We start from the raw sequence: 25,072 nt of genomic DNA on the forward strand, positions 1-25,072 counted from the left end.
GTCGCGCATGCGCGGGGCGGGGCCTCGCGAGGCGCGGGAAAGAGGCAGAGCGCTCGCAGGTGGGAGGGGCGGCGACCTCTGTGAGATACACAGCGTCCCTCAGTCACCGATAGGCTCCGGCTTCACGTGGGCTCTCACTTCTTCTGTGGAGTCCTCACTTTTCGGTGGTCGACGTAGTGTCAGTGTGGGGCTTGTCGCCGGGAGCGGGGTCCACAGCGCCCACCCTCAGGCCTTTCTATCCTTCAGCGCCCGACTCGAGGCCTCCAGGCTTCTGTGAGGGCCCATTTGGCCATTTATTTTTTCCAAAAAGAGTAAACGCTGATAATTCAAGCGACTTATTCCCAACGGATAAGGACAGAGGGTCCTCAGCGATTTCTGTGGCCCAGGTCCGTTTTGGCTTGCCTGACCCCCAAGGCTGGGAGAAACCGGCCTGTGGCAGCTCTTGCCCCTCCAAGGACGCAACTGTCCTCTTTAAAGTGGCACGATCTTGGCTCACTGCAAACTCTGCCTCCTGGGTTCAAGCGATCCTCGTGCCACAGCCTCCTGAGTAGCTGGGATTACGGGTGTGTGCCACCATGCCTGGCTAATTTTTTTTTTTTTTTTTGAGACGGAGTCTGGCTCTGTCGCCCAGGCTGGAGTGTAGTGGAGCGATCTCGGCTCACTGCAAGCTCAGCCTCCCGGGTTCAAGGAATTCTGTCTCAGCCGTCCGAGTAGCTGGGATTACAGATGTGTGCCACCACACCCAGCTAATTTTTATACTTTTAGTAGAGACAGACGGGGTTTCACCGTATTGGTCAGGCTGGTCTGGAACTCCTGACCTCAAGTGATGCGCCCACCTCAGCCTCCTAAAGTGCTGGGATTACAGGCGCGAGCCACCTGTGCCCAGCCTTTGTATTTTTAGTAGAGGGGCGGTTTCGCCATATTGGCCGGGCTGGTCTCCAAAGGCCCCAGAGGCCCCTGGAGAGTCCTCAAGTGTCCTCGGAATGACCCCCAGATACCCCAGTCGGGAAGGAGGGGCTTCACACAGGCTGTTTCATCCCAGGAACCAGAGTGTGGGTCCCCGGGGCTTCCCATAAGGACCCCCCAGGTCCCATTTGTCTTTCAGGTCCTGGGCATAAGATCTTTAGTTTGGAAGAGGTTTGAATTCCCACCTGGCCATGGCCCAAAGTGGCTGTGACTGTGTGTCCCATGCTGTGTCCCAATGGGAGCCATCTGACCCCTGGGGCAGCCATATGGGCTGAGGTGGAGGCGGGGGTAACCTCTCTTCTCAGCCAAAGCCACTGGATATAAACAGACACAAGGACTGCTTATAATGATGAGAGATTTTGCTTGTTTTCAGATTTCTCAAGGGGAAGATAAAATGACAAAGAGGAAGAAGCTGCGGACCTCAGGTATGTTCATTCAAATGAACACTTCTTGATTTCTACTTCTGCTGGTGGGAAGAATGTGGGCTTGTGTATTGCAGATTTGGCTAACACAACTGCCCCAACCTCCTTAAAAGAAAATAAAGATTGGGCCGGGCGCAGTGGCTCAAGCCTGTAATCCCAGCACTTTGGGAGGCCGAGACGGGCGGATCACAAGGTCAGGAGATCGAGACCATCCTGGCGAACACAGTGAAACCCCGTCTCTACTAAAAATACAAAAAACTAGCCGGGCGAGGTGGCGGGCGCCTGTAGTCTCAGCTACTCGGGAGGCTGAGGCAGGAGAATGGCGGGAACCCGGGGGGTGGAGCTTGCAGTGAGCTGAGATCTGGCTACTGCACTCCAGCCTGGGCGACAGAGCAAGACTCCGCCTCCAAAAAAAAAAAAAAAGAAAAAGAAAATAAAGATTGGTCAGGTGCAGTAGCTCGTGCCTATAATCCCAGCACTTTGGGAGGCCAAGGCGGGCAGATCACAAGGTCAGGAGTTTGAGACCAGCCTGACCAACATGGTGAAACCCCATCTCTACTGAAAATACAAAAATTAGCCAGGTGTTGTGGCACGTGCCTGTAGTCCCACCTACTCGGGAGGCTGAGGCAGGAGAATTGCTTGAACCCGGGAGTCCGATGTTGCAGTGAGCTGAGATGGTGCCAGTGCACTCCAGCCTGGGCAACAGAGCAAGACTCTGTCTCAAAAAAAAAAAAAAAAAGAAGAAGAAAAGAAAAGGATTTAATTCATGCTGGTAAGAAAAATAGAAGGCTGGGTGTGGTGGCTCACGCCTGTAATTCTAGCACTTTGGTAGGCCGAGGTGGGCAGATCACTTGAGCCCAGGAGTTCGAGACCAGCCTGGGCAACATAGCGAGATCCTGTCTCTACAATGTAAAGTAAGGAAATTAGCTGGGTGTGGTGGTGGCAGGCATCTATAGTCCCAGCTACTCAGGAGGCTGAGGCAGGAAGATCGCTCGAACTGGGAGGTGGAGGTTGCAGTGAATCAAGATCGCACCACTGCACTCCAGCCTGACTGATAAGAGTGAGGCCCTGTCTCAAAAAAGAAAGAAAGAAAGAAAGAAAAATAGAAATAATGGAGAGGGCATACAGGAAAAGTAATAGTGAAAGTTTTCTGGAGCTTCTGCAAGCCTCTGGTGGGGTCCCACAGCTTAGAGGAGGCATCCCCAGGCTTCAGGGCAGCGGGACAGCCTCCCTGTGGAACCAGTCCTAGAGATGACCCCTGGAATAATGCTTGATGTATCACAAGGCCACCTGGTGTGTGGCTGAGTGTTTTACTCTGGGGCCCAAAACCTGGGTTCATCCCAGTTTTGCTCACTGTGTGGTGGTGGATGATTTCCTCTATGCCTCAGTTTCCCCTTTTGTAAATTGGGGATAATAAAAGCCACTACCCTTTCCTTTAGAGCAGTGTTTATCAACTAGGTGACAGGAAGGGATTTTTACCCCCAGGGGATAGTTGGCAATGTTTGGAGACTTTTTTTTTTTTTTTTTTTTTTTTTGAGACGGAGTCTCGCTCTGTCACCCAGGCTAGAGTGCAGTGGCCGGATCTCAGCTCACTGCAAGCTCCACCTCCCGGGTTCACGCCATTCTCCTGCCTCAGCCTCCCGAGTAGCTGGGACTACAGGCGCCCACCACCTCGCCCGGCTAGTTTTTTGTATTTTTTAGTAGAGACGGAGTTTCACCGTGTTAGCCAGGATGGTCTCGATCTCCTGACCTTGTGATCCGCCCGTCTCAGCCTCCCAAAGTGCTGGGATTACAGGCTTGAGCCACCGCGCCCGGCCTATTTATTTATTTTTGATACGGAGTCTTGCTCTGTCACCCAGGCTGGAGTGCAGTGGTGTGATCTTGGCTCATGGCAAGCTCCTCGTCCCGGGTTCACACCATTCTCCTGCCTCAGTCTCCCGAGTAGCTGGGACTACGGGTGCCCGCCACCACGCCAGGGTAACTTTTTTGTAATTTTAGTAGAGACAGGGTTTCACTGTGTTAGCCAGGATAGTCTCGATCTCCTGACCTCATTATCCGCCCGCCTTGGCCTCCCAAAGTGCTGGGGTTGCAGGCGTGAGCCACTGCGCCCGGCTCTTCCAGACTTTTTTTAAAAACTTTTATTTTGAAGTAATCTAGGACTTACAGAAAAGTTGCAAAAGTAATTCAGAGAGTTCTGGCTACCCTTCCCCAAGCTTTCCCTAATGTTGACATCTAGCTCAGCCATAGGACAATGATCAACTATAGAACAGCATGAAAAACAGGGCAGAACTCTAACCTCAGTACACTACTTCTAGACTTTTTTTTTTTCCTTTGAAACAGAGTTTCGCTCTTGTTGCCCAGACTGGAGTGCAGTGGTGCAATCTCGGCTCACTGCAACCTCCGCCTCCCAAGTTCAGGCGATTCTCCTGCCTCAGCCTCCCGAGTAGCTGGGATTACAGGTGTCTGCCAGCATGCCCGGATAATTTTTGTATTTGTAGTAGAGATGGGGTTTCACCACGTTGCCCAGGCTGGTCTCAAACTCCTGGCCTCACGTGATCTGCCCGCCTCAGCCAAAGTGCTGGGCTTACTGGGGTAAGCCACCATACCCAGCTGTTTTTTTTTTTTTTTTCTTTTTTTCAAGACAGAGTCTTGCTCTGTTGCCCAGTCTGGAGAGCAGTGGCGCAATCGGAGCTCACTATAGCCTCGACCTCCCTAGGCTCAGCTGATCCTCCCACCTCAGCCTCCCAAATAGCTGGGACTACAGGTGTGTGCCACCATGCCTGGCTAATTTTTTTATTTTTTGGAAGAGACGAGGCCTCACTATGTTGCCCAGGCTGGTCTTGAACTTCTGGGCTCCAGCAGTCCACCTGCCTTGGCCTCCCAAAGTGCTCAGAATTACTGGCGTGAGCCACCATGCCTGGTCAGACATTTTCTGTATATATACAGATATAGTGTTGAGTTTTGTTTTGTTTTGTTTTTTTGTTTGTTTTATTTTTTTGGAGACAGAGTCTCATTCTGTCACCCAGGCTGGAGTGCAGCGGCATGATTTTGGTTCACTGCAACCTCTGCCTCCTGGGTTCAAGTGATCCTCATGCCTCAGCCTCCTGAGTATCTGGGATTACAGGCACCCGCCACCATGCCTGGCTAATTTTTGTATTTTTAGTAGAGACGGGGTTTCACCATGTTGGCTAGGCTGCACTCGAACTCCTGACTTCATGTTATCCACCTGCCTTGGCCTCCCAAAGATTACAGGCATGAGCCACCGTGCCTGGCCCAAATAAAGTACTTTTTTTGGGAAATAGAATCATCACACTTTCTGATCTGCAGCCTCCATTTTTCACTTTGCAGTAGATCATGACCATGTTTACTTGTCAGTATACCTATACAATTTCATCATTTGAAAAGAAAAACACCGCAAAATAGCCAGGCATGGTGACGTGCACCTGTACTCCAGGCTACTTGGGAGGCCGAGGTGAAAGGATTGCCTGAGACTAGGAGTTAATGACCAGCCTGAGCAACATAATGTTATCCAGTCTCAAAAAAGAAATATTTTTAATTAACAAGGTGTGGTGGCACACACCTGTAGTCCTGGCTACTTAGGAGATTGAGGCAGGAAGATGGCTTGAGCTGAGGAGTTCCAGGCTGCAGTGAGCTGTGACTGCGCCTGCACTCTAGCCTGGGACACAGAACAAAACCTTGTCTCTTAAAAAAAAAAAAAAAAGAAAGATTGTTGGGTGCGATGGCTCCTGCCTGTAATCTGAGCACTTTGCGAGGCCAAGGCAGGTGGATCATTTGAGGTTAGGGTTCAAGATCAACCTGGTCAACATGGTGAAACCCCATCTGTACTAAAAATACAAAAATTAGCCGGGCATGGTGGCATGTGTCTGTAATCCCAACTACTTGGGAGGCTGAGGCACGAGACTTGCTTGAGCCTGGGAGAGCTGAGATTGCACCACTGCACTCCAGCCTGGGCAACAGAGTGAGACTCTGTCTTAAAAAAAATAAAAAAGGAACAAACCAAGTCAGAAAGACAAACTCCAAATATGATGTAGTAGAGTTCCATTTGCCTATCATTTTCTAATGTAAGTTAAATTTCTTCAAAATTTTGAAATGACTTTCTAATTTAGTGGCTGATGAATTTAGGGAAGGGTGTTCATGTTTTTCCCCCAAGATATGGGACAGAAGAGGAAATGATCAGCAGATTGAACATGTTTTGTGCAGAGATGAACAACAGGCTGCTTGGAGGCATCAGAATTTCTCTGACCTTGGAGAGTGAAGCTGGGGACAGCCAGGCCCACCCACAGCAGGTCACTTGGGGCCTCTGTTGGTGGTAGACTCCCCAGCTCAGTGGACCTCAGGGCTGGCCCTGGACAGCCCTTTCTGTGTATACTGGAAGGGTGGAGAGAGGAAGAAGATTCTGGCAGGTGGTGAAAGAGGCCTTTTCCCTCCCAATGTCTTCAGTCTTTGGTGTTGAACACAAGGTTCTGCCGTATTTTTTCTTAAATTAGTCCCATGTGGACAGATCGCTGGAAGGAAAGAGAAGACTCTTCAATGCCATTGATATTTTTTTGCTTTTTATTTGGTACAAATGGCCATTCGATCAGCCAAGTGAGCAAGTGTTTGAGAATCTCAAGAAACCAAATAAACAAAGCAGCTATATTTTGTCTTTTCTGGCAGACCACAAGTTCATGTTTCTTTTGAGACAGAGCCTTGCTCTGTCACCCAGGTTGGAGTGCAGTTGTGCAGTCTTGGCTCACTGCATCCTCTGCCTCCCGAGTTCAAGCGATTCTCCTGCCTCAGCCTCCTGATGATCTGGGACTACAGGTGCCCACCGCCACGCCTGGCTAATTTTTTGTATTTGTGGTAGAGATAGGATTTCGCCATGTTGGCCAGGCTGGTCTCGAACTCCTGACCTCAAGCAATCTGTCCACCTCTCTCTCAAAGTGGTGAGATCACAGGTGTGAGCCACCGTGCCTGGATGGTTAGGAATATGTTTCTTTAAGTAATGTCCATCGGAGCCTTACTTGTGGTGCTGCATCCTTTGAGGTGGGCACCAGAGGGAGCGGGGGAGGGCAAGGAGGAGATCAAAGGGTGCAGCGCACTCAGTTCCTGCCCTGGAGATCCTCCAGCTCTAGTCAGGGGACAAAGGAAAATGCTTCTCCCAGGGAGCGCTAAGCAAATACACAGCAGTGGGATAAAGTTCTAAACAGGCACTCCCAAACTGTAACTGACAGAATTACAAGCAATTGGCTGTGCGCCATGGCTTACACCTGCAATCCTAGCACTTTGGGAGGCCAAGGCAGGCAGATCGGTTGAGATCAGGAGTTCGAAACCAACGTGGCCAACATGGTGAAAACCCGTTTCTACTGAAAATACAAAAAAATTAACCAGGCATGGTGGCTTGTGCCTGTAGTCCCAGCCAATCAGGAGGCTGAGGCAGAAGAATTGCTTGAACCCAGGAGATGGAGGTTGCAGTGAGCTGAGATTGTGCCACTGCACTCCAGCCTGGTCAACAGAGTGAGAGTCCATCTCAAAAAATAAAAAATAGAAGAAGAAGAATTAGAAGCAATTATAGGAAGATCACTGTGTTTTAGTGGAGGGCAAACAGCTGAGTTAGGACTGAGGCAGACCCTAGCAATTGGCGTCGAGGAAAGAGAGACTCATTCAGTAGGTTTACTTCAAGGTGTGTGAGTGTGTAGTGCAGAGCTGAGGTTGGAAAGAGTCCACCTGGGGTTTGGATAGTGGTTTTTTTTTTTTAATATATATATTTTTTGAGACGGAGTTTTACTCTTGTTACCCAGGCTAGAGTGCAGTGATGTGATATCGGCTCACCACAACCTCTGCCTCGCGGGTTCAAGTGATTCTCCTGCCTCAGCCTCCCAAGTAGCTGAGATTACAGGCATGAGCCAGCATGCCTGGCTTATTTTGTATTTTTAGTAGAGATGGGGTTTCTCCATGTTGGTCAGACTGGTCTTGAACTCCCGACCTCAGGTGATCCACCCGCCTTGGCCTCCCAAAGTGCTGTGATTATAGGTGTGAGCCACCACGCCCAGCCCTGAATAGTGTTATTCTTCAGTTTTTTTTTTTAGAGCCAGGATCTAGCTCTGTTGCTGAGGCCAGAATCCAGTGGCACAATCACGGCTCGCTGCAGCCTCAACCTCCAGGGCTCAAGCAATCCTCCTGCCTCAGCCTCCCAAGTAGCTGAGACTACAGGTGCATGCCACCACCCTCAGCTAATTTTTAAATGTTTTTAGAGGTGGGATCTCACTGTGTTACCCAAGTGAGATCCTGGACTCAAGCAATCCTACCCCCTCAGCCTCCTGAGTAGCTGGGACTGCAGGCATGCACCACGACACCTGGCTGTTGGTTTGTCTTTTTGTTGTCTGTGCCTTGGTAGAAATCTGCTACATAGTAGGCATTCGGTAAATGTTCAAGTATTCCTAAGTGTGCTGGTTCTGGAATTGGACGGGGTGCCAGCCTCGGTTCCTTGGCCTCTGTGTGCCTCAATGTTTACACCTTTCTGGGAACTTGGGGCCCTTGGGTGTCAATTCTCACATCTTTCCTTTCCTTTTCATTTAATTTAATTATTAATGTATTTTTTTGAGATGGAGTCTCACTCCCTTGCCCAGGCTGGAGTGCAGTGGCGCCATCTTGGCTCACTGCAACCGCAGTCCGCTAGGTACAAGCGATTCTCCTGCCTCAGCCACCCAAGTAGATGGGATTACAGGTGCCCACCACCATGCCCAGATAACTTTTATACTTTTAGTAGAGATGGGGTTTTGCCATATTGCCCTTTTTATTTATTTTAATTTAATTGTCTTTTTGAGACAGACTCTAGTTCTGTTGCCCAGGCTGGAGTGCAGTGGCGCAGTCTGGACTCACTGCAATCTCTTCCTCCGGGCTCAAGTCATCCTCCCGCTTCAGCCTCTCAAGTACGTGGGACTACAGGCGTGCGCCACCATGTCTGGCTAGTTTTCATACTTTTTAGACAGTGTTTCGCCATGTTGCCCAGGCTGGTCTTGAACTGCTGAGCTCAAGCAATCCACCTGCCTCGGCTTCCCAAAGTCCTGGGATTACAGGCTGTGAGAAAGGCTGATATTTTAATCATGGACAAAGATAATATTGAATTGCTCAATGTTACTTCTGTAAGGCAGGCATAACAGCAGCACCCTGCCTTGAGCTTTTATCTTAACACACACAAGTTCTTAGGACGGCATCTGGTGTAGAACTCACTAGAGTCAACCCTTATCATTTGTGCACTGAATACATGATTAGGTGGGGCCAGGTTTGGGGACATCTTACAAGCCAGCCACTATTGAAAGCTTCAATGTAAGTGAGTTTTCTTAATTCAAAAAATAGATGCTGGCCAGGCAAAGTGGTTCATGGCTGTAATTCCAGCACTTTGGGAGGCCGAGACAGAGGTCGTGAACTCTGAGCGCCAGAGTTCACGACCAACCTGGGCAACATAGTGAGACCCTGTGTCTACAAAACAAAAACAAAAAAAGACAGCCAGGCATGGTGGCACACACCTGTTTTCCCAGCCACTCAAGGGGCCTGAGGCGGGAGGATGGCTTGAGCCCAGGAGGTCAAGACTGCAGTGATCCACGGTTGTACCACTTCACTCCAGCCTGGGAGACAAAGCCAGACCCTGTCTCAAAAAAAGAAAAAAATATATATATAGTATATATAATACATAAATACATATATATATAAATATGTATGTATAAATATATATATTTACATATTTGGCTGAGGCTGAATCCTGAGGTGGCATGGCCTGGCTTTAGATCACATGGAACAACCTGGCAATATAGTGGGATATATAATATATACTGTATATATTTAATAAATATATAATATACATCATATATAAGTACATAATTTTATAATATATTAATATATTAGAAATATATAATTTAATATGTATTTCTAATTATAAATATGTAGTATGTAAACATAATATATTTTATATGTGTGTATATGTTAAATATGAATCCATATGTATTCTTATATAATATATAATACATATTAATTTTTTTTGAGACAGTCTCACTCTGTCACCCAGGCTGGAGTGCAGTAATACAATCTCAGCTCACTGCAACTTCTGCCTCCCAGGTTCAAGTGATTCTCCTGCCTCAGCCTCCCAAATAGCTGGGACTATAGGTGGGTGCCACCATGCCTGGCTAATTTTTGTATTTTCAGTAGAGATGGGGTTTCGCCTTGTTGGCCAGGCTGGTCTTGAACTCCTGACTTTAGGTGATCCACTCGCCTCAGCCTCCCAAAGTGCTGGGATTATAGGCATGAGCCACCGTGCTATGTATACAAAGATGTAAGTAAGCATCTTTAGCCTCTTAAATGCTGGAAGACGACACATTGCAATTGCTTTCAGTGATGGGGAAGTTAGTGCAGAAATGCAAGGGGCCAGGACGTGGTCAAAGCATCACTTCTTCAGCACCTACTGACTGTGAGTCCCAGTTTTCCCAGGATGGCTATTTCACAGATGTCTCAGCACACTAGAATGGTACATAATTTAATCTTGTCTGCACTTGGTGGTGTGCATTTATCCAATCATGTCCTAAGTATTTATTGAGCACCAACAGTGTACAGGATGCTCTTACAGGCACTTGGGACCCCGCAGAGAGTGAGATGGATTCGGCCCCTTCTCGCGTGCAGCCTAGTTGTAGTGGGGAAGACGGGAGATGACCCAGGACATCGATACTTGCAGAAAAGCTGAGAAGGGAAGAAGTCAGGCTCATGAAAGGGGGTGTTTGGTAGAGAAGACAGGAATGACCCCTCTGCAGAGCTGTTTGAGCTGGGACCCACTACACACCCCTTACCACTTCCCCAGAGAGAGAGTCGGCCAGGCCAGGTTCTTCTGTGTGATCTGGAGCCAGGCCAGGCCACCTCCTGATTCAGCCTCAGCTCCGGCCAGTCCATAGGTAAAAAGCCTTTGAATCTCATGGCCACATAAGCTCATAAGTCCCACCTTTGATAGGGGTTCCAGTCTATCTCTCGCTCACCAGGTGAGCATCAGAGCGGGGGTTTCATGCCCTTGAAACGAGCCTGCTTTCTTTCAAGACAGCAGTGGCCTTGCTGTGTTCAGTTGTCAGCCATGGCAGTGGCTGTATCCCCCACCCCTTCATCTTCCTCTATCTCTAAAACAGGAGACGGACTCTGTCCTCCAAAACCCCTAAAGACCCCAAGGCTAGGAGACTCTGATGGGGACCCCCAGAGTTCCATGTTGGGCTGTTTACATCACCCTGAGGAGCCAGAGAGTAAACTGGGACCTGTTCCCTCTACACAGCAGCACGGGGAGGAACCAGGAAAGGCGGTCTGCAGGTAGGTGGCTCTGAGCATTCCGGCAGGTCTCCCCACTGACAGTCCACATAGCACAGCAGCTCAGCAGACAGCAATGCTTTGGGAAGTAGACCCACAACCTATCCAGTGCTGTGACCCACTCCTTCCCAGAGCTCAGGGCCATCGGATCTTACTTCTCCTAGCTTTCCTCGCTGGTAAGAAGGGTTGATGTTTTGGCCGGGCATGGTGGCTAATGCCTGTAATCCCAGCACTTTGGGAGGCCTAGCAGGGAGGATCACTTGAGGTCACGAGTTTGAGCCTGGCCAACATTGCAAAACTCTGTCTCTACTAAAAATACAAAAATTAGCCAGATGTGGTGACACACCTGTAATCCCAGATACTCGGGAGGCTAAGGCAGGAGAATCGACTGAACCCAGAAGGCAGAGGTTGCAGTGAGCAGAGATCATGCCACTACACTCTAGCCAGGGCAACAGAGCGAGACTCCATCTAAAAAATAAAAGAAAAGAAGTTTAACTGTGGACAAAGATAACGTTGAATTTTTCAAGGTTACAGAACTTATATTCTATAACTCATATTCTGTCTGCTGGTCAAACCCATCCGTCTTCCGCATTCCTCCTCCTTAATCAAGAAGGGAACAAAGGAATTGTTATGTGAGCTAATGACCAATAAAAAAGAAAAGCAGTCAGGGCTGGGCACAGTGGCTCATGCCTGTAATCCCAGCACTTTGGGAGGCCAAGGCAAGAGGATTGCTTGAACCCAGGAGTTCGAGAGGAGTCTGTGTAACATAATGAGGATGACCCCATATCTACAAGAAATAAAATAATTAGCCAAAACAAAACGATATATATATCCTTATGGATGTGTGTACGTATTTGAGACAGGGTCTTGCTCTGTCACCTAGGCTGGAGTGCAGTGGTACAATCTCGGCTCACTGCAACCTCCACCTCCTGGGTTCAAGCGATTCTCCTGCCTCAGACTCCCAAGTAGCTGGGATGAAAGGCGCCCACCACCACACTCAGCTAATTTTTGTATTTTTTACTAGAGATGGGGTTTCACCATGTTGGCCAGGCTGGTCTTGAGCTCCTGACTTAAGGTGATCTGCCTGCCTCGGCCTCCCAAAGTGCTGGCATTACAGGTGTGAACCACCGCACCTGGCCCTTATTTATTTAAATATAACCCTAAGTTTCACTAGTTTTTAAAGACACTATGTTTCTTGCATGTACAATTTCCTTTCTCTAGAATGTGTCTTGTGAGAGCTGGAGTGTCCGTCCAAATGAGAATATCCCTATTCCCAGTTCAGAAGGTAGTTCTGGCATTATAAGTGTAACAAAGTCACCTGTTGAGGCAGTGTATTCTCCAAGTGAGACTCTGCACCCTCCTTGCCCGTTAAATGTTCTCAGGTCACTGCTTCTCCATCCCCATTCCACTCTTTTAAAGCAGGTTTTCCGGGGCCTTCCATCTAGCAGACTTTTTTTTTTTTTTTTTTTTTTTTGAGACAGGGTCTTGCTCTGTCACCCAGGCTGGAGTACAGTGATGTGATCATAGCTCATTGCAACCTGAACTCCCCTGGCTCAGATGATCCTCCCATCTCAGCCTCCCAAGTAGGTGGGACCACAAGCACACATCACCTTGTCCAGCTAATTTTTAAATTTTTTGTAGAAATGGGGTCTCACTATGTTGCTCAGGCTGGTCTCAAACTCCTGGGCATCCACCCACCTCAGCCTCCCACAGTGCTGGGATTAAAGGCATGAGCCACCATGCCCAGCCTAGGAGACTCTTAGCACTGGTTTCCTCTTGGATTTTGTTTTGCATTTGTCTCAATATGTGAGTGACAACCTAGGAGGATTTCAGATCCCCCTCAGTTTGTTTGTTTGTTTTGACACAGAGCCTTGTTCTGTCACCTAGGCTGGGGTGCAGTAGCACGATCTTGGCTCACTGCAACCACCACCTCCCAAATTCAAGCCATTCTGCCTCAGCCTCCCGAGTAGCTGGGATTACAGGCATGTGCCACCACATCCGGCTAATTTTTTGATTTTTAGTAGAGATAGGGTTTCACCATGTTCCCTAGGTTGGTCTCGAACTCCTGGCCTCAGTGATCTGTCCACCTCAGCTGCCCAAAGTGCTGGGATTACAGGCGTGAGCCACAGTACCCGGGCAGATCTCCCTCAGTTTTATCTTTTCCTACACAGCTCCCCAGATGAGGAAACAGGAGCTCCCTGCCAGCTCCTCCGTCAACCAGAGAAGGAGCCAGCTCCCCTTCCTCCTTCCCAGGTGAGCCTGTCCTGTGGCCTCGTGGATGTAGAAGCACCACTGCCTCCCTTAAAGTTCCGGCTCTGTGTCTCCCTTCATTGTCACCAGTTGCTCACCCATGGTCTACAGGGGCTGGAGGGAAGATGCCCAAAGGGCAAGGGTGGAGTTCTCTCAAGGCTACAAGAAAGGAGCAGGTTTGGGTTTGCTTTTTTCCTGAGACCTCATTCCTCCCTTATCTTTATTGCTGCTTTGTTCTTGTATCCGGTTTACAGAACTCAGTTGGGAGGTTTGTTCCCCGGTTTGCAAAATCCAGAAAGACAGTGGCAAGAAAAGGAGAGACAAAGGATGAGGACCTCAGGAGTGGGGCCTTTAAAATCAGCCAGGCTGAGCCCATTGCACGTGCGCCCTCCTGGCCCGGCCTTGGCAGCCCCATTTCACCCTGGAGTTCTTTGGCAATGGTGAGGCCTGCACCTCTCTTCCACCCGTCGTTTTCAGTACATTGTGCTATGGATGTATGTTCAGTATGCAACAATTCTTTTTTTTTTTTCCTTTTTTTTCTTGAGACAGAGTTTTACTCTTGTCACCCAGGCTGGAGTGCAATGGCACCATCTTGGCTCACTGCAACCTCCGCCCCACCGGGTTCAAGCAATTCTCCCACCTCAGCCTCCTGAGTAGCTGGGATAACAGGCACCTGCCACCACACCCAGTTAATTTTTGTATTTTTAGTAGAGACAGGGTTGCACCGTGTTGGCCAGCCTGGTCTTGAACTCCTGACCTCAGGTGATCTGCCCGCCTCAGCCGCCCAAAGTGCTGGGATTACAGGCGTAAGCCACCACGCCTAGCCTTATCACAATTTTTTAAAAAACAAAAAACAGTACAGAGTGAAGTTCTGGTGTTCTCTGTTCTAGCTTCCCCGAGTGGTAACACCGTGCAAAACTGTAGTCCATCATCAAAACTAGGCAATTGGCCAGGTGCAGTGGCTTATGTCTGTGATTCCAACACTTTGGGAGACTTCCCTTGACCAGCCTGAGCACCACAGGAAGACTCTATCTCTACAATAATTTTTTTTTTCTTTTTTTTTGAGATGGAGTCTTGCTTATCACCCAGGCTGGAGTGCAGTGGTGCGATCTCGGCTCACTGCAGCCTCCGCCTCCTGGATTCAAGCAATTCTCCTGCCTCACCCTCCCCAGTAGCTGGGACTACAGGTGCACACCACCACACCCGGCTTATTTTTGTATTTTTATTAGACATGGGGTTTCACCCTGTTGGCCAGGCTGGTCTCGAACTTCTGACTTCAAACAATCCGCCTGCCTCGGCCTCTCAAAGTGCTGGGATTACAGGCATGAGCCACTGCGTCCAGCCTACAATAATTGTTTTAAAACTTGGCCAGGTGCAGTGGCTCCCACCTGTAATCTCAGTACTTTGGGAGGCCGAGGCAGAAGGATCACTTGAGCCCAGGCATTCAAGACCAGCCTGGGCAACATGGCACAACCCCGTCTCTATAAAAAAACACAAAATTTATCCAGGTGTGGTGTATACCTATAGTCCCAGCTACTTGGGAGGCTGAGATGGGGGGGTCACCCGAACCTAGGAAGGTCAAAGCTACAGTGAGCCGTGATCACACCACTGCACTCCAGCCTGGATGAAACAGTGAGACCTTGTCTCAAAATTATGAAAAATAAATAATAAAAATAATAATAGTGGCTGGGCACGGTGGCTCACACCTGTAATCCTAGCACTTTGGGAGGCTGAGGCAGGCAGTAGTTCGAGACCAGCCTGACCAACATGGAGAAACTCTGTCTCTACTAAGTATACAAAATTAGCCGGGCATGGTGGCGCATGCCTGTAATCCCAGCTACTCGAGAGGCTGAGGCAGGAGAATTGCTTGAACCCAGGAGGTGGAGGTTGCAGTGAACCGAGATTGTGCCATTGCACTCCAGCCTGGGCAACAAGAGTGAAACTCTGTCTAAAAATAATAATAAACAGGAAATTAACATTGGTGTGGTCTGAATGCCACCTTGATTTTCATATCCCTGATCTTGTTGAGTGTCTGGTGCTGGCAGAGAGAAGAGCTTGATGGAAGGAGAGGTTTCTGTGCTTCCAGATCCCCCTCCAGTCGCCGGCCCTGGTACTGATGCCTATTTCCACGCATGATGGCCGGTGACAACATCTGAATCTTTGAACAGGGCAGTCACAACTATTAGATTGGTGCAAAAGTAAGTGCGGTTTTTGCCATTAATTTTTTTGTGTGTGTGAGACAGAGTCTCACTCTGTCACCCAGGCTGGAGTGCAGCCCTATCTCGGCTCACTGCAACCTCTGCCTCTCAGGTTCAAACGATTATCCTGCCTCAGCCTCCTGAGTAGCTGGAACTACAGTCACCTGCCACCATGCCTGGCTAATTTTTGTTTTTGTTTTTGTTTTTGTTTTTGAGACGGAGTCTCGCTCTGTCGCCCAGGCTAGAGTGCAGTGGCGCAATCTCGGCTCACTGCAAGCTCCGCCTCCCGGGTTTACGCCATTCTCCTGCTGGCGCAGGAGACTGGGACTCCTGAGTCCCAGGAGTAGCTGGGACTACAGGTGCCCGCCATCTCGCCCGGCTAGTTTTTTGTATTTTTTAGTAGAGACGGGGTTTCACCATGTAGGCCAGGATGGTCTCGATCTCCTGACCTCGTGATCCACCCGTCTCAGCCTCCCAAAGTGCTGGGATTACAGGCTTGAGCCACCGCACCCGGCCCCTTTTTTTTTTTTTTTGAGACAGAGTCTCACTCTGTCGCCCCGGCTGGAGTGCAGTGGCGCGATCTCAGCTCACTGCAAGCTCCGCCTCCCGGGTTTATGCCATTCTCCTGCCTCAGCCTCCCGAGTAGCTGGGACTACAGGCGCCCGCCACCTTGCCCGGCTAGTTTTTTGTATTTTTTTTAGTAGAGATGGAGTTTCACCGTGTTCGCCAGGATGGTCTCGATCTCCTGACCTCGTGATCTGCCCATCTTGGCCTCCCAAAGTGCTGGGATTACAGGCTTGAGCCACCGCGCCCAGCCTAATTTTTGTATTTGTTTAGTAGAGATGGGGTTTCACCATTTTGGCCAGGCTAATCTTGAACTCCTGACCTCAAGTGATCCGCCCACCTCGGCCTCCCGAAGTGCTGGGATTACAGGCGTGAGCCACTGCGCCTGGCTACTGTTTGCCATTAAAAGTAATAACAAAACCCGCAATTACTTTTACACTAACCTAATAGAAAACTCTTTGGAGAACTTGGTTATCAAAGGCCCTGGGGCTAAGTCTTTTTCTGTCCACAGGAAACACTCCCAGAGTCCAGCGCCCAGAGTCCAGGATGCCAGCCGCTAGTGGAGACCCTGGGGCTCCCCTTCCAGGAGGCCACGGAGCCGGGGGACCCAACGCAGGCAGACAGTGCCCACCCTGAGCAGAGCAGCCAGAGCCCTGTGCAGGCTGTGCCCAGCAGTGGAGATTCTCAGCCTGATGACCCTCCAGACAGGGGGACAGGGTTGTTCTCCTCACAGAGGGCCAGCCAAGACCACCTGTCAGAACAAGGGGCTGAAGACAGCAGGCCTGAAACAGATGGGGTTCCAGGTGATCGTGGCCAAAAGAAACACCTACCAAGCAGTGATTCTGAAGGGGAGAAGCCAGACAGAGGAGCCCCCAAGGAGGGAGGGGCCCAAAGGACAGCAGGGGCTGGCCTGCCCGGAGGGCCCCAGGAGGAGGGAGATGGTATCCCCTGTACCCCAGTATCAGCTCCTACCTTGGGCCCTGCTCTGGGACTGGGCCCTGCCTCTTGGTGCCTGGAACCCGGGTCTGTGGCCCAGGGCTCCCCTGACCGCCAGCAGACCCCCAGCAGGATGGGCAGGGAAGGGGAAGGGACTCATAGCAGCCTGGGATGCTCCTCCCTCAGGATGGTTGTCATTGCAGACCTGAGCACAGACCCTGCTGAGCTGGAAGAGAGGGCTCTGGAGGTGGCTGGGCCCGATGGGCAGGCCAGCGCCATGTCACCTGCCTCTCCCAAGAGGAAGGCCGCTGATGGAGGCTACAGGAGGGCCCTGCCAGGCTGCACCCCCCTCACTGGGGAAACCGCAGGAGAAACGGGGGAGGCAGGGCAGAATGACAAGCCCCCTGGCGATGTCCCAGTGGGTCCGACAGCCTCCCTGGCTCTGGCACCTGGGAGCGGAGAGTCCATGATGGGCGCTGGAGATTCCGACCATGCAGCCACGGACACGGGTCCGTGTGTCGATCAGAAGCAGGAGCCAGGCCCTACTCAAGAGGCAGCCGAGTCAGGTGGCCAGGACCTCGAACAAGACCTTGAGGGGCTCCGTGTGTCCCCACAAGCTTCTGTTCTGCTAGAACACAGAGAAGCAACAGACAGCCCTCTCCAGGAGCCTGGGGCCCAGCAGGGCATTCCAGACACCACCTCAGACCTGGCAGGGCAGCAAGACCACCTGCCTCATTCTGTGGACCAGTCCACCTGGGCAGACTCTTCAGCTGTGGAACTCGACTTCCTGCTGGACAGCCAGATACAGGATGCCCTGGACGCTTCTGACTTCGAAGCCCCGCCTGAGCAGGTAAGAGCTGCCCCGCGTGACAGACATACCTGCCCAGGGCAGGCACCTAACCTGCACAAGCCCTCTCCTCACATGGCACCGCGGTGGAGGGGGAGCTGGGGCTCAGGGCGTACCATTTAGACAGCCAACGACTCAAGGAGTCCGAGTTGCAGCTCTATAGGACGTGGAGTTGGTGGTTTTCCAGAAAGTATAGACCTGCCTTTCGGTGGTTGTCTACATATCCAGGGATGGTGACACACAGCTGCTTTCTCAGCCGGGCCTCCCACATTGAACTGGAGTCCCCAGGAGTGCCAGCCCCTGGCAGCTTCTGCTTCAGTGCCTGACCCTGGCTGTGGGGTCCCAGGGCATGTATTGAGGGCGGTGGACACAGTGGGGTGATGGAGAGAAGCTGGGCCTGGGGAGGGGGCTTCACTCCCAAGCTGCAAAAGAGCCTTTGCCCATCTCCTTTGGGTCCTCTGGAGGTCCTGATATGATTCCGTCCCAAACATACATAAGTCATTTTGTTTTTCTGCCGGAATTTGTAAGGGCTTTGCCTCCTTCAGGGATCTGCCTGCCCCACCGGCTGCCCAGATGTGGCCTCCTCTGGCTCCAGAGCTGGTGCCAGCTGTTGGCGTTCGTTCTCCTGTCTGGGCAGGTGGCAGCCTTGCTTCAGCCCTGCCCCCCAGGGGAAGAGTGACCTCCCCAGCTGTTGGCACACCTGAGCCTGGGCTGAGGGCATCACAGTCACACCCTGGGAGGTAGGCGGTTCTCTCCACACAATGGGTGTAGCAGCGAAGACTCTGGAAGAGTTCGTACACCTGTTGGAGGTGAGGCAGGCGGGAGGGGAGGAGGCCAGGCTGGCACCCAGGTCGTGCCCCAGCCGCCGCATCCTGGAGCACAGAGCCAAATTTGCTTTTCAAATGTCAGCCTCTGTTTCTTTGCTGTCCCTGTGTTGAGATGTAAAAAAAAAAAAAAAAAAAAAATTCATGGCCAGGCACAGTGGCTCCCACCTGTAATCCCAGCACTGGGAGACCAAGGCAGGAGGATCACCCGAGGCCAGGAGTTCAAGACCAGCGTGGCCTACATGGTGAAGCCCCATCTCTACCAAAATACAAAAATTAGCTGGGCGTTGTGGCATGTGTCTCTAATCCCAGCTACTCTGGAGGCTGAGGCAGAAGAATCACTTAAACCCGGGAGTCGGAGGTTGCAGTGAACCAAGATCACGCCACTGCACTCCAGCCTGGGTGACAGAGCAAGACTCTGTCTCAAAAAAAGAAAAAATTGGCCAGGCGCAGTGGCTCAAGCCTGTAATCCCAGCACTTTGGGAGGCCAAGACAGGCGGATCACGAGGTCAGGAGATCGAGACCATCCTGGCTAACACGGTGAAACCCCGTCTCTACTAAAAAACACAAAAAACGAGCCAGGCGAGGTGGCGGGCACCTGTAGTCCCAGCTACTCTGGAGGCTGAGGCAGGAGAATGGTGTAAACCCAGGAGGCGGAGCTTGCAGTGAGCTGAGATCCGGCCACCGCACTCCAGCCTAGGCGACAGAGCGAGACTCCGTCTCAAAAAAAAAAAAGAAGAAAAGAAAATTAGCCAGGCATGGGGATGCATGGCTGCAGTCCCAGCTACTTGGGAGGCTGAGGCAGGAGAATCACTTGAGCCCGGGAGGTTGAGGTTGCAGTGAGCCAAGATTACGCTACTGCACTCCAGCGTGGGTGCCGGAGACCCTGTCTCAAAAAAAAATAGTCACAGTGCAGTTCAGTGGTAGAGGCTGAACACGAGCGTGTGGGAAAGCCAGGAGTTCTGTTGCTGGGCACAGCTGAAATTTTATGAGAGCCTCATGCCTTGCAAAATGCAAATCCCTCGCTTGAGAGAAGAGCCGCCTCCATTGCCTGCAGTCTGTGGTCTCGTGGGTGGTGGCTTGGAGAGAAGGCTGGGAAATGCTTAAGGTGTTTGGGGCCAGGTGCGCCTAAGTGGCATCCAGCAGGTGAAGCCCCTAACCCACCTAAATGGGCTGCCAAACCGCGAGCTTGGAAAAAGACCCTGAAATCCACACTCCGGGGGACCCAGACAGACAGCTGGCTGGTCAGACCTGACCAACATCAGCAGCCTTTCCCCCACCAGGGGAGGAGGCACCGCCCTGACAGCACTGCCAGGGCCTGGGCATGTTTGGTTTTGACATGAGGCGTTCCCCAGCAAGTCGAGGCGACCCAGGCAAGGAACACGTTCCCGTGGGAAGGTTCCGGGTGGCTCCTGGCAGGAAGGCCAAGGCCCATGTCTCCCGGCATGGGCAGGGGCACGGGGAATAGCAAAGATGGATCGAGAGGGCCGTCTCAGCACTTCGTCCTGACCTCACCATGGTCACGCACTGTGCTACAGGAGGAGACTCAGAGGTGACACAGCAGAGACAGAGCTGTCAAATCTCAAACCAAGGTCTCGTCATGGGAGGGTTTGGTGTTACTTTCTCATAGCTCCTCTGTGCTCACTCTTGGACTGATAGAGCTTCTGCAATCTGCATATGGAGTCATTTAATTTAAATTTTAGAGACAGGGCCTTGCTCTGGCACAATCACAGCTCACTGCAGCCTGAACCTCCCAGGCTCAAGCAGTTGATCCTCCTGCCTCAGCCTCCCGAGTAGCTGGGACCACAGGTGCGTGCCACCATGCCTGGCTAATTTTGGAGGTTTTTGTTTGTTTGTTTGTTTGGTTGTTTGTAGAGACAGGGTCTTGCCGCGTTGCCCAGGCTGGTCTGGAACACTTGGCCTCAAACGATCCTCCCACCTCATCTTCCCAAAGTGCTGGGATTACAGGTGCGCCCAGCCTGGCTCATTGCCTCTTTTCTGAGGGACATTGTAAGTCACCACTTTATAATGGAGCCTGACATTTTCCATGGAAATTAAACCACCATTGATGCTTAGAAGCTTAAGTGCCTTGGAGTTACCAGGCTTTCCTCTGTATTCACTGGGAGTTTTCCCCTCGTGTTATATTTGCAAACTCCTTTTCTGACAGGATGTGTGTGGCTCATTCAGCCAAGGTAGACAACTCCACTTCACTGCAGTTGCCACCCCTTGGCGTTTTCTCTGTGCCCGTAAAGATAGTGAGGGGCATGCAGGAGACTACAGAGGTGTCAGGGCCAAAGATCATGGCACAGGGGCGCCCCCACTGCCCAGATGAGCCTGTGGGAGGCCCCGGCCTAGGGGCAGACACCAGGGTTGGCTGTGGCCTTTCTCTTTCCAAGGGGAAAGGATGGGTGCAGCCCAGGCTGGTAGCCTTGGGCCTACCCATCGTGGAGTTCCTCCCCATTACTGTTCTGCCTCTGCAGGAGTCCTAGCCGGCCCCGGTGTGACCTACTGTGGCCGCAGTGAAGCCAAAGGCGTCAGCGTGACTTCTGGTTCCCCGTGCAGAGCTTGCTCGACCTGGGCCCCGGGCACTCACACCTCTTGCTCTCTTTCCAGTTCTTTCCTTCCGGGAACAAGCCAGGCCCTCGCCGGCCAGTCCTCAGCCCACATGCCAGTGGAGACCCTGTTGTAGTGGCCAAGGCCCAGCCGAGGTAGGTGTGGGGTGGGTGAGAACTGGCTCCAGGACCCTCACCAATTTTACCAAGGAGGGTGACAGACGGAGGGGACCCCAGTTCTCCCTCCCTGGGCCTCGACTTCCTCAGTCCAGCAGGGGAGCTGAGCCCTGTCTTTCAAACTGTACACGTTCCCTTGCTCCCCGAAAGCAGAGAATGGGCGACAGTGACCAGTGATCGGCACCCAACCCAGTGTCTCTCTAGGAGCCCTGCGACAGTGCCCCCGGCTCTGTGGGCTGTTTCTCTCTGGGAAGAGGGGCCAAAGCTTCCTCCTGAGTCCCTGGGAAGGGGAAGGGACCCAGACAGGGCTCAGAACTGTTGGCTGAGACCATCTTGGAGCCATTCCTAGCTCTGGCACCAGATAGGCACTCAAGTGAGTCTAACCTGCCCTCACCTCTTCCCCTCCCCACTTGGCTCTTGCCCTAGGCGAGCCACCTCCTCCCTCGCACAGGCCACCAATGAGCCGTCCTCCAGGCTGCTGTGTGTGGGGAGGGCACCCTGTCCCCCACACCATGCCTGTGGTCCCTGTAGTCTGTCCCCTCCTCCCATGCCCTCCCGCAGCCCTCCTCGAAGCCAGGGCTGGGCGGCTGCCCTCTCTGTTACCTGGCACTTGAACCTGCCTCTCTGCAGAGGCGGCAGCTTGTCAATTATTTATGGCCAAGTTTCTGTTTCTGTCTGGTGGGGGTGGAGGAGGGTTTGGGACTCAGCTCCTGGCTGTGTATGGCCCCCACACCCTTCTCCTCCTTCTCCTCCCCCAGCAGAGGGCAGCTCTGTCCCCGCCTCCTGCCCTCACTCCCTGTGACTTGCACCTGCCGTGCCACTGGCCACCTCCCCTATCCACACACACAGCCTGCACGCAGACCAGAGGTAGTTCATCAGAGTGGCCTGCTGTGGTTTAAGTGAAGAGCCAGGAGGGTTCACATCTGAATCTCTGATGTCCCAAGGCCAATGCAGCTCCCCTCCCCGCTGCCTTGGATGTCTAGAAGCTCCGAGAAGGCCTGGGGTCTGGTTTGGTGGCTTGAGGCTAAATGACACACACAAGAAGCTAAGGCCCAGGGGCTGCCAGTCACCTCAGGGTGACCAAGGCAGGAGCAACAGGACAGCAGTTTCCATAGTGACAGCCCCAGAGGTGCTGCCAAGCCTGGGGCATGGGCGGGTTTAGGGCGAGTGGCCCCCATTTACCCGCCTGGCCCCCTGTACTGCCCATGTCTGAGAGTAGCACCTGTTCTGTGGGGGGGGTGGGGTTCTGTGGCTCCTTGGATCTTCCGTGACTTTTTTTTTTTTTTGAGACATGGTCTCACTCCCATCACCCAGGCTGGAGTGCAGTGGTGCAACCTCAGCTCACTGCAGCCTCGATCTCCTGGGCTTACGTGATTCTCCCACTTCAGCCCCCTAAGTAGCTGGGACTATGGTTACCCGCCACCACACCCAGCTAATTTTGTATATTTTTTTTAGAGACGGGATTTTGCCATGTTGCCCAGGCTGGTCTCGAACTCCTGGACTCAAGTGATCCACCTGCCTCAGCCTTGCAAAGTGGTGGGATTACAGGCATGAGCCACCGTGCCTGGCAGGATATTTTTTAGATAAGAGTCTTGCTCTGTTGCCTAGGCTGGTGTGCAGGATCATAGCTTACTGTAGCCTCCATCTCCCGGGCTCAAGTGATCCTCTCACTTCATCCTCCTGAGTAGCTGGGACTACAGGCATGCACCACCATGCCTGGCTAATTTTGTATTATTTGTAGAGACGGGCTCTCACTACGTTGCCAAGGCTGGTCTTGCTGGGTTCAAGCCATCCTCCCGCCTTGACCTCCCCAACCTTACATAGATATGAATGCCATCTGGGCCGGCTTTTCTTCTTCTTTTTTTTCTTTTTTTTGAGACAGAGTCTCGCTCTGTCGCCCAGGCTGGAGTGCAGTGGCGTGATCTCAGCGCTCGGCTCACTGCAAGCTCCGCCTCCTGGGTTCACACATTCTCCTGCCTCAGCCCTCCGAGTAGCTGGGACTACAGGCGCCTGCCATCACGCTCAGCTAATTTTTTGTATTTTTAGTAGAGATGGGGTTTCACCGTGTTAGCCAGGATGGTCTCAATCTCCTGACCTTGTGATCCGCCCGCCTCGGCTTCCAAAGTGCTGGGATTACAGGCGTGAGCCACCGCACCCGGCAGGGCTGACTTTTCTAGCACTGCCCTGGGTGCTGGCGAGAAAGTGTGGGACAAAACACAGAGTTGACTGCTAGTGGGGGATTCGGGGTGTGAGGACATGAGAGACAGCAGATTAGATCATCAGATGGCAGAGTGTTGGGGAAAAAAAGGCAGCGGAGAAGGGGTTAAAATGTAAGGGGTGATCAGGGAAGCCACCACCCACCATCAGGAGGAGACATTTAGGAAAGAATGTTCCAGAATCCTGATAGGTGCTCAAGGAATAGCCAGGAGTCTAGTGTGGCTACAGCAAGCGGGAGGGGAGAAGTGGGAGACGAGGGGAAGGCACAGGGAAGGCAGGTGGTGCACAGCTGCAGGAGGAAAGGGCCTGCCTCTGAGCCAGGTTTCCAAGTTCACAACCCCAGGTACCTGTGGGGGGCAAACTGCAGGTGCAGGAGCTGGGGAGGCGGTGGCAGCAGCATCCTGAGAGGGCAGGGGGTGGGCAGGGGAGAAGTGGTTGGGTTCTGGGCCTGCTGGGCAGTGGAGCCAGTTGGGTTGGCCATCAGGGTTCAAGTGAACAGAGGAGGACAGGCTGGACACCCGGAAAAGATGGCACAAGGCCCGGCGGAAGCCCCTCCCGCTGGAGAGCTCTGGTAGTCCAGTGAGGTTGGGCCACTCTCAATTTCCTTCCCTGCCGGCCAGGACCTTCGTGGGGATCCAGGCCTCTGAGGCCTCCAGGATGGAGGACGCCACCAACATCGTGCGTGGCCTCATCGTTGAGCTCTCTAACCTGAAGTATGGGCTGGGATCGGACTCACAGGGCGTGGGGCCTGCGGGAGGCCAGTGGGGACTCAGAGGAGCAGGGAGGGACTGAAGTGTGAAGCCCCTGGGTGGGCAGCGAGGGTCAGGCACCCCACTGCTGCTGGGCCCTCACCGTGCCCCCGTCCCTGGTCCTTTGCAGAACATGGGCTCTGAAGAAAGGCTGGAACAGGCCCAGCCTGTGCTGCAACAGGCCCTTTCTGGTTATGTGCACATGTGTGTGAGCCGTGTGTGTGCATCTGAGTCATTGGTGACCGTGTGGCTGTGAGGCGCGGGCCCCTGTCACCTGGTGACCACTGAGCCCCACACGCGTGCCTGTATTTCCCCCGCAGCCGGCTGATCATGGGCACCCACCGGGACCTGGAAGCCTTCAAGCGCCTCAACTACCGGAAGACAAAGCCGGGAGGCAAAGCCCCCCTGCCTTACCCTTCCAAGGGGTCTGGGAATGTCCCTCGAGGGGACCCACCCTGGAGGGAACTGTAGGCCACTTTGAGGTCTGTGTTTCCTTTGCCACCCAGCCCCCATGCCTGCGGACCTCCTCCAAGATGCTCCGGGGGGTCCTAGTGGACCCTACAAACCTCCCTTCAGTTGCCCGGAAGTTGGTCTTCCATGGACAACAGAAAGGAGGCCCCGAGGTCCTGGCCTCACCTGACCAGGATCAAGGTCAGTAGCCTCCCTTGGCTTCAGGCGGGCCTGGGCTCCAGGAAGCGGCTACCTCCCAGCAGAGCCCATCCTGTCCAGATTTGCAAATTTTAGGCTCCTGAGCCAAGTATGAAAGGTTCAGAATTTGTTTCTTTCCTGGAGGAGAAGAGAGCTCCCTTTGTTTTCTTTCTCCCTATTTCCATTTTATTTCTTCTGGGAAGACCCGTAATAAATGATTCTGTAGAGGCCCCGTGACCGGTCTGCTGTTTGGGGCTGAGGCTTCAGTTCCTTCACCTTCCGCCCACAAACCTCTCTACCCACTTCCTCCTCCTCACCCTCTACAAGTTTACACCTCAGCTTCCCTGGCAAAGCAAGAGGGGTGCGAATCTCCAGGGGTGGGTGAC

The 25,072-nt window shown here is 52.3% G+C and overlaps 1 protein-coding gene across 1 annotated transcript; it reads left to right on the plus strand.

Moving 5' to 3' along the window:
- The first annotated feature begins 7 nt into the window (after positions 1-7).
- Positions 8-24,923, plus strand: CUNH19orf57 (chromosome unknown C19orf57 homolog). The gene is given in 10 exon segments (XM_033195899.1): positions 8-139; positions 141-386; positions 1,340-1,391; positions 10,553-10,727; positions 12,896-12,977; positions 13,229-13,414; positions 16,248-17,522; positions 20,957-21,051; positions 23,910-24,002; positions 24,359-24,923. Coding segments are annotated over 10 exon segments (2,487 nt in total). The 3' UTR covers positions 24,510-24,923.
- The last annotated feature ends 149 nt before the right edge of the window (positions 24,924-25,072 follow it).

This window comes from Trachypithecus francoisi, unplaced genomic scaffold (assembly GCF_009764315.1).
Source record: "Trachypithecus francoisi isolate TF-2019V2 unplaced genomic scaffold, Tfra_2.0 Lachesis_group5, whole genome shotgun sequence".
In the NCBI taxonomy this organism is placed as follows: Eukaryota; Metazoa; Chordata; class Mammalia; order Primates; family Cercopithecidae; genus Trachypithecus; species Trachypithecus francoisi.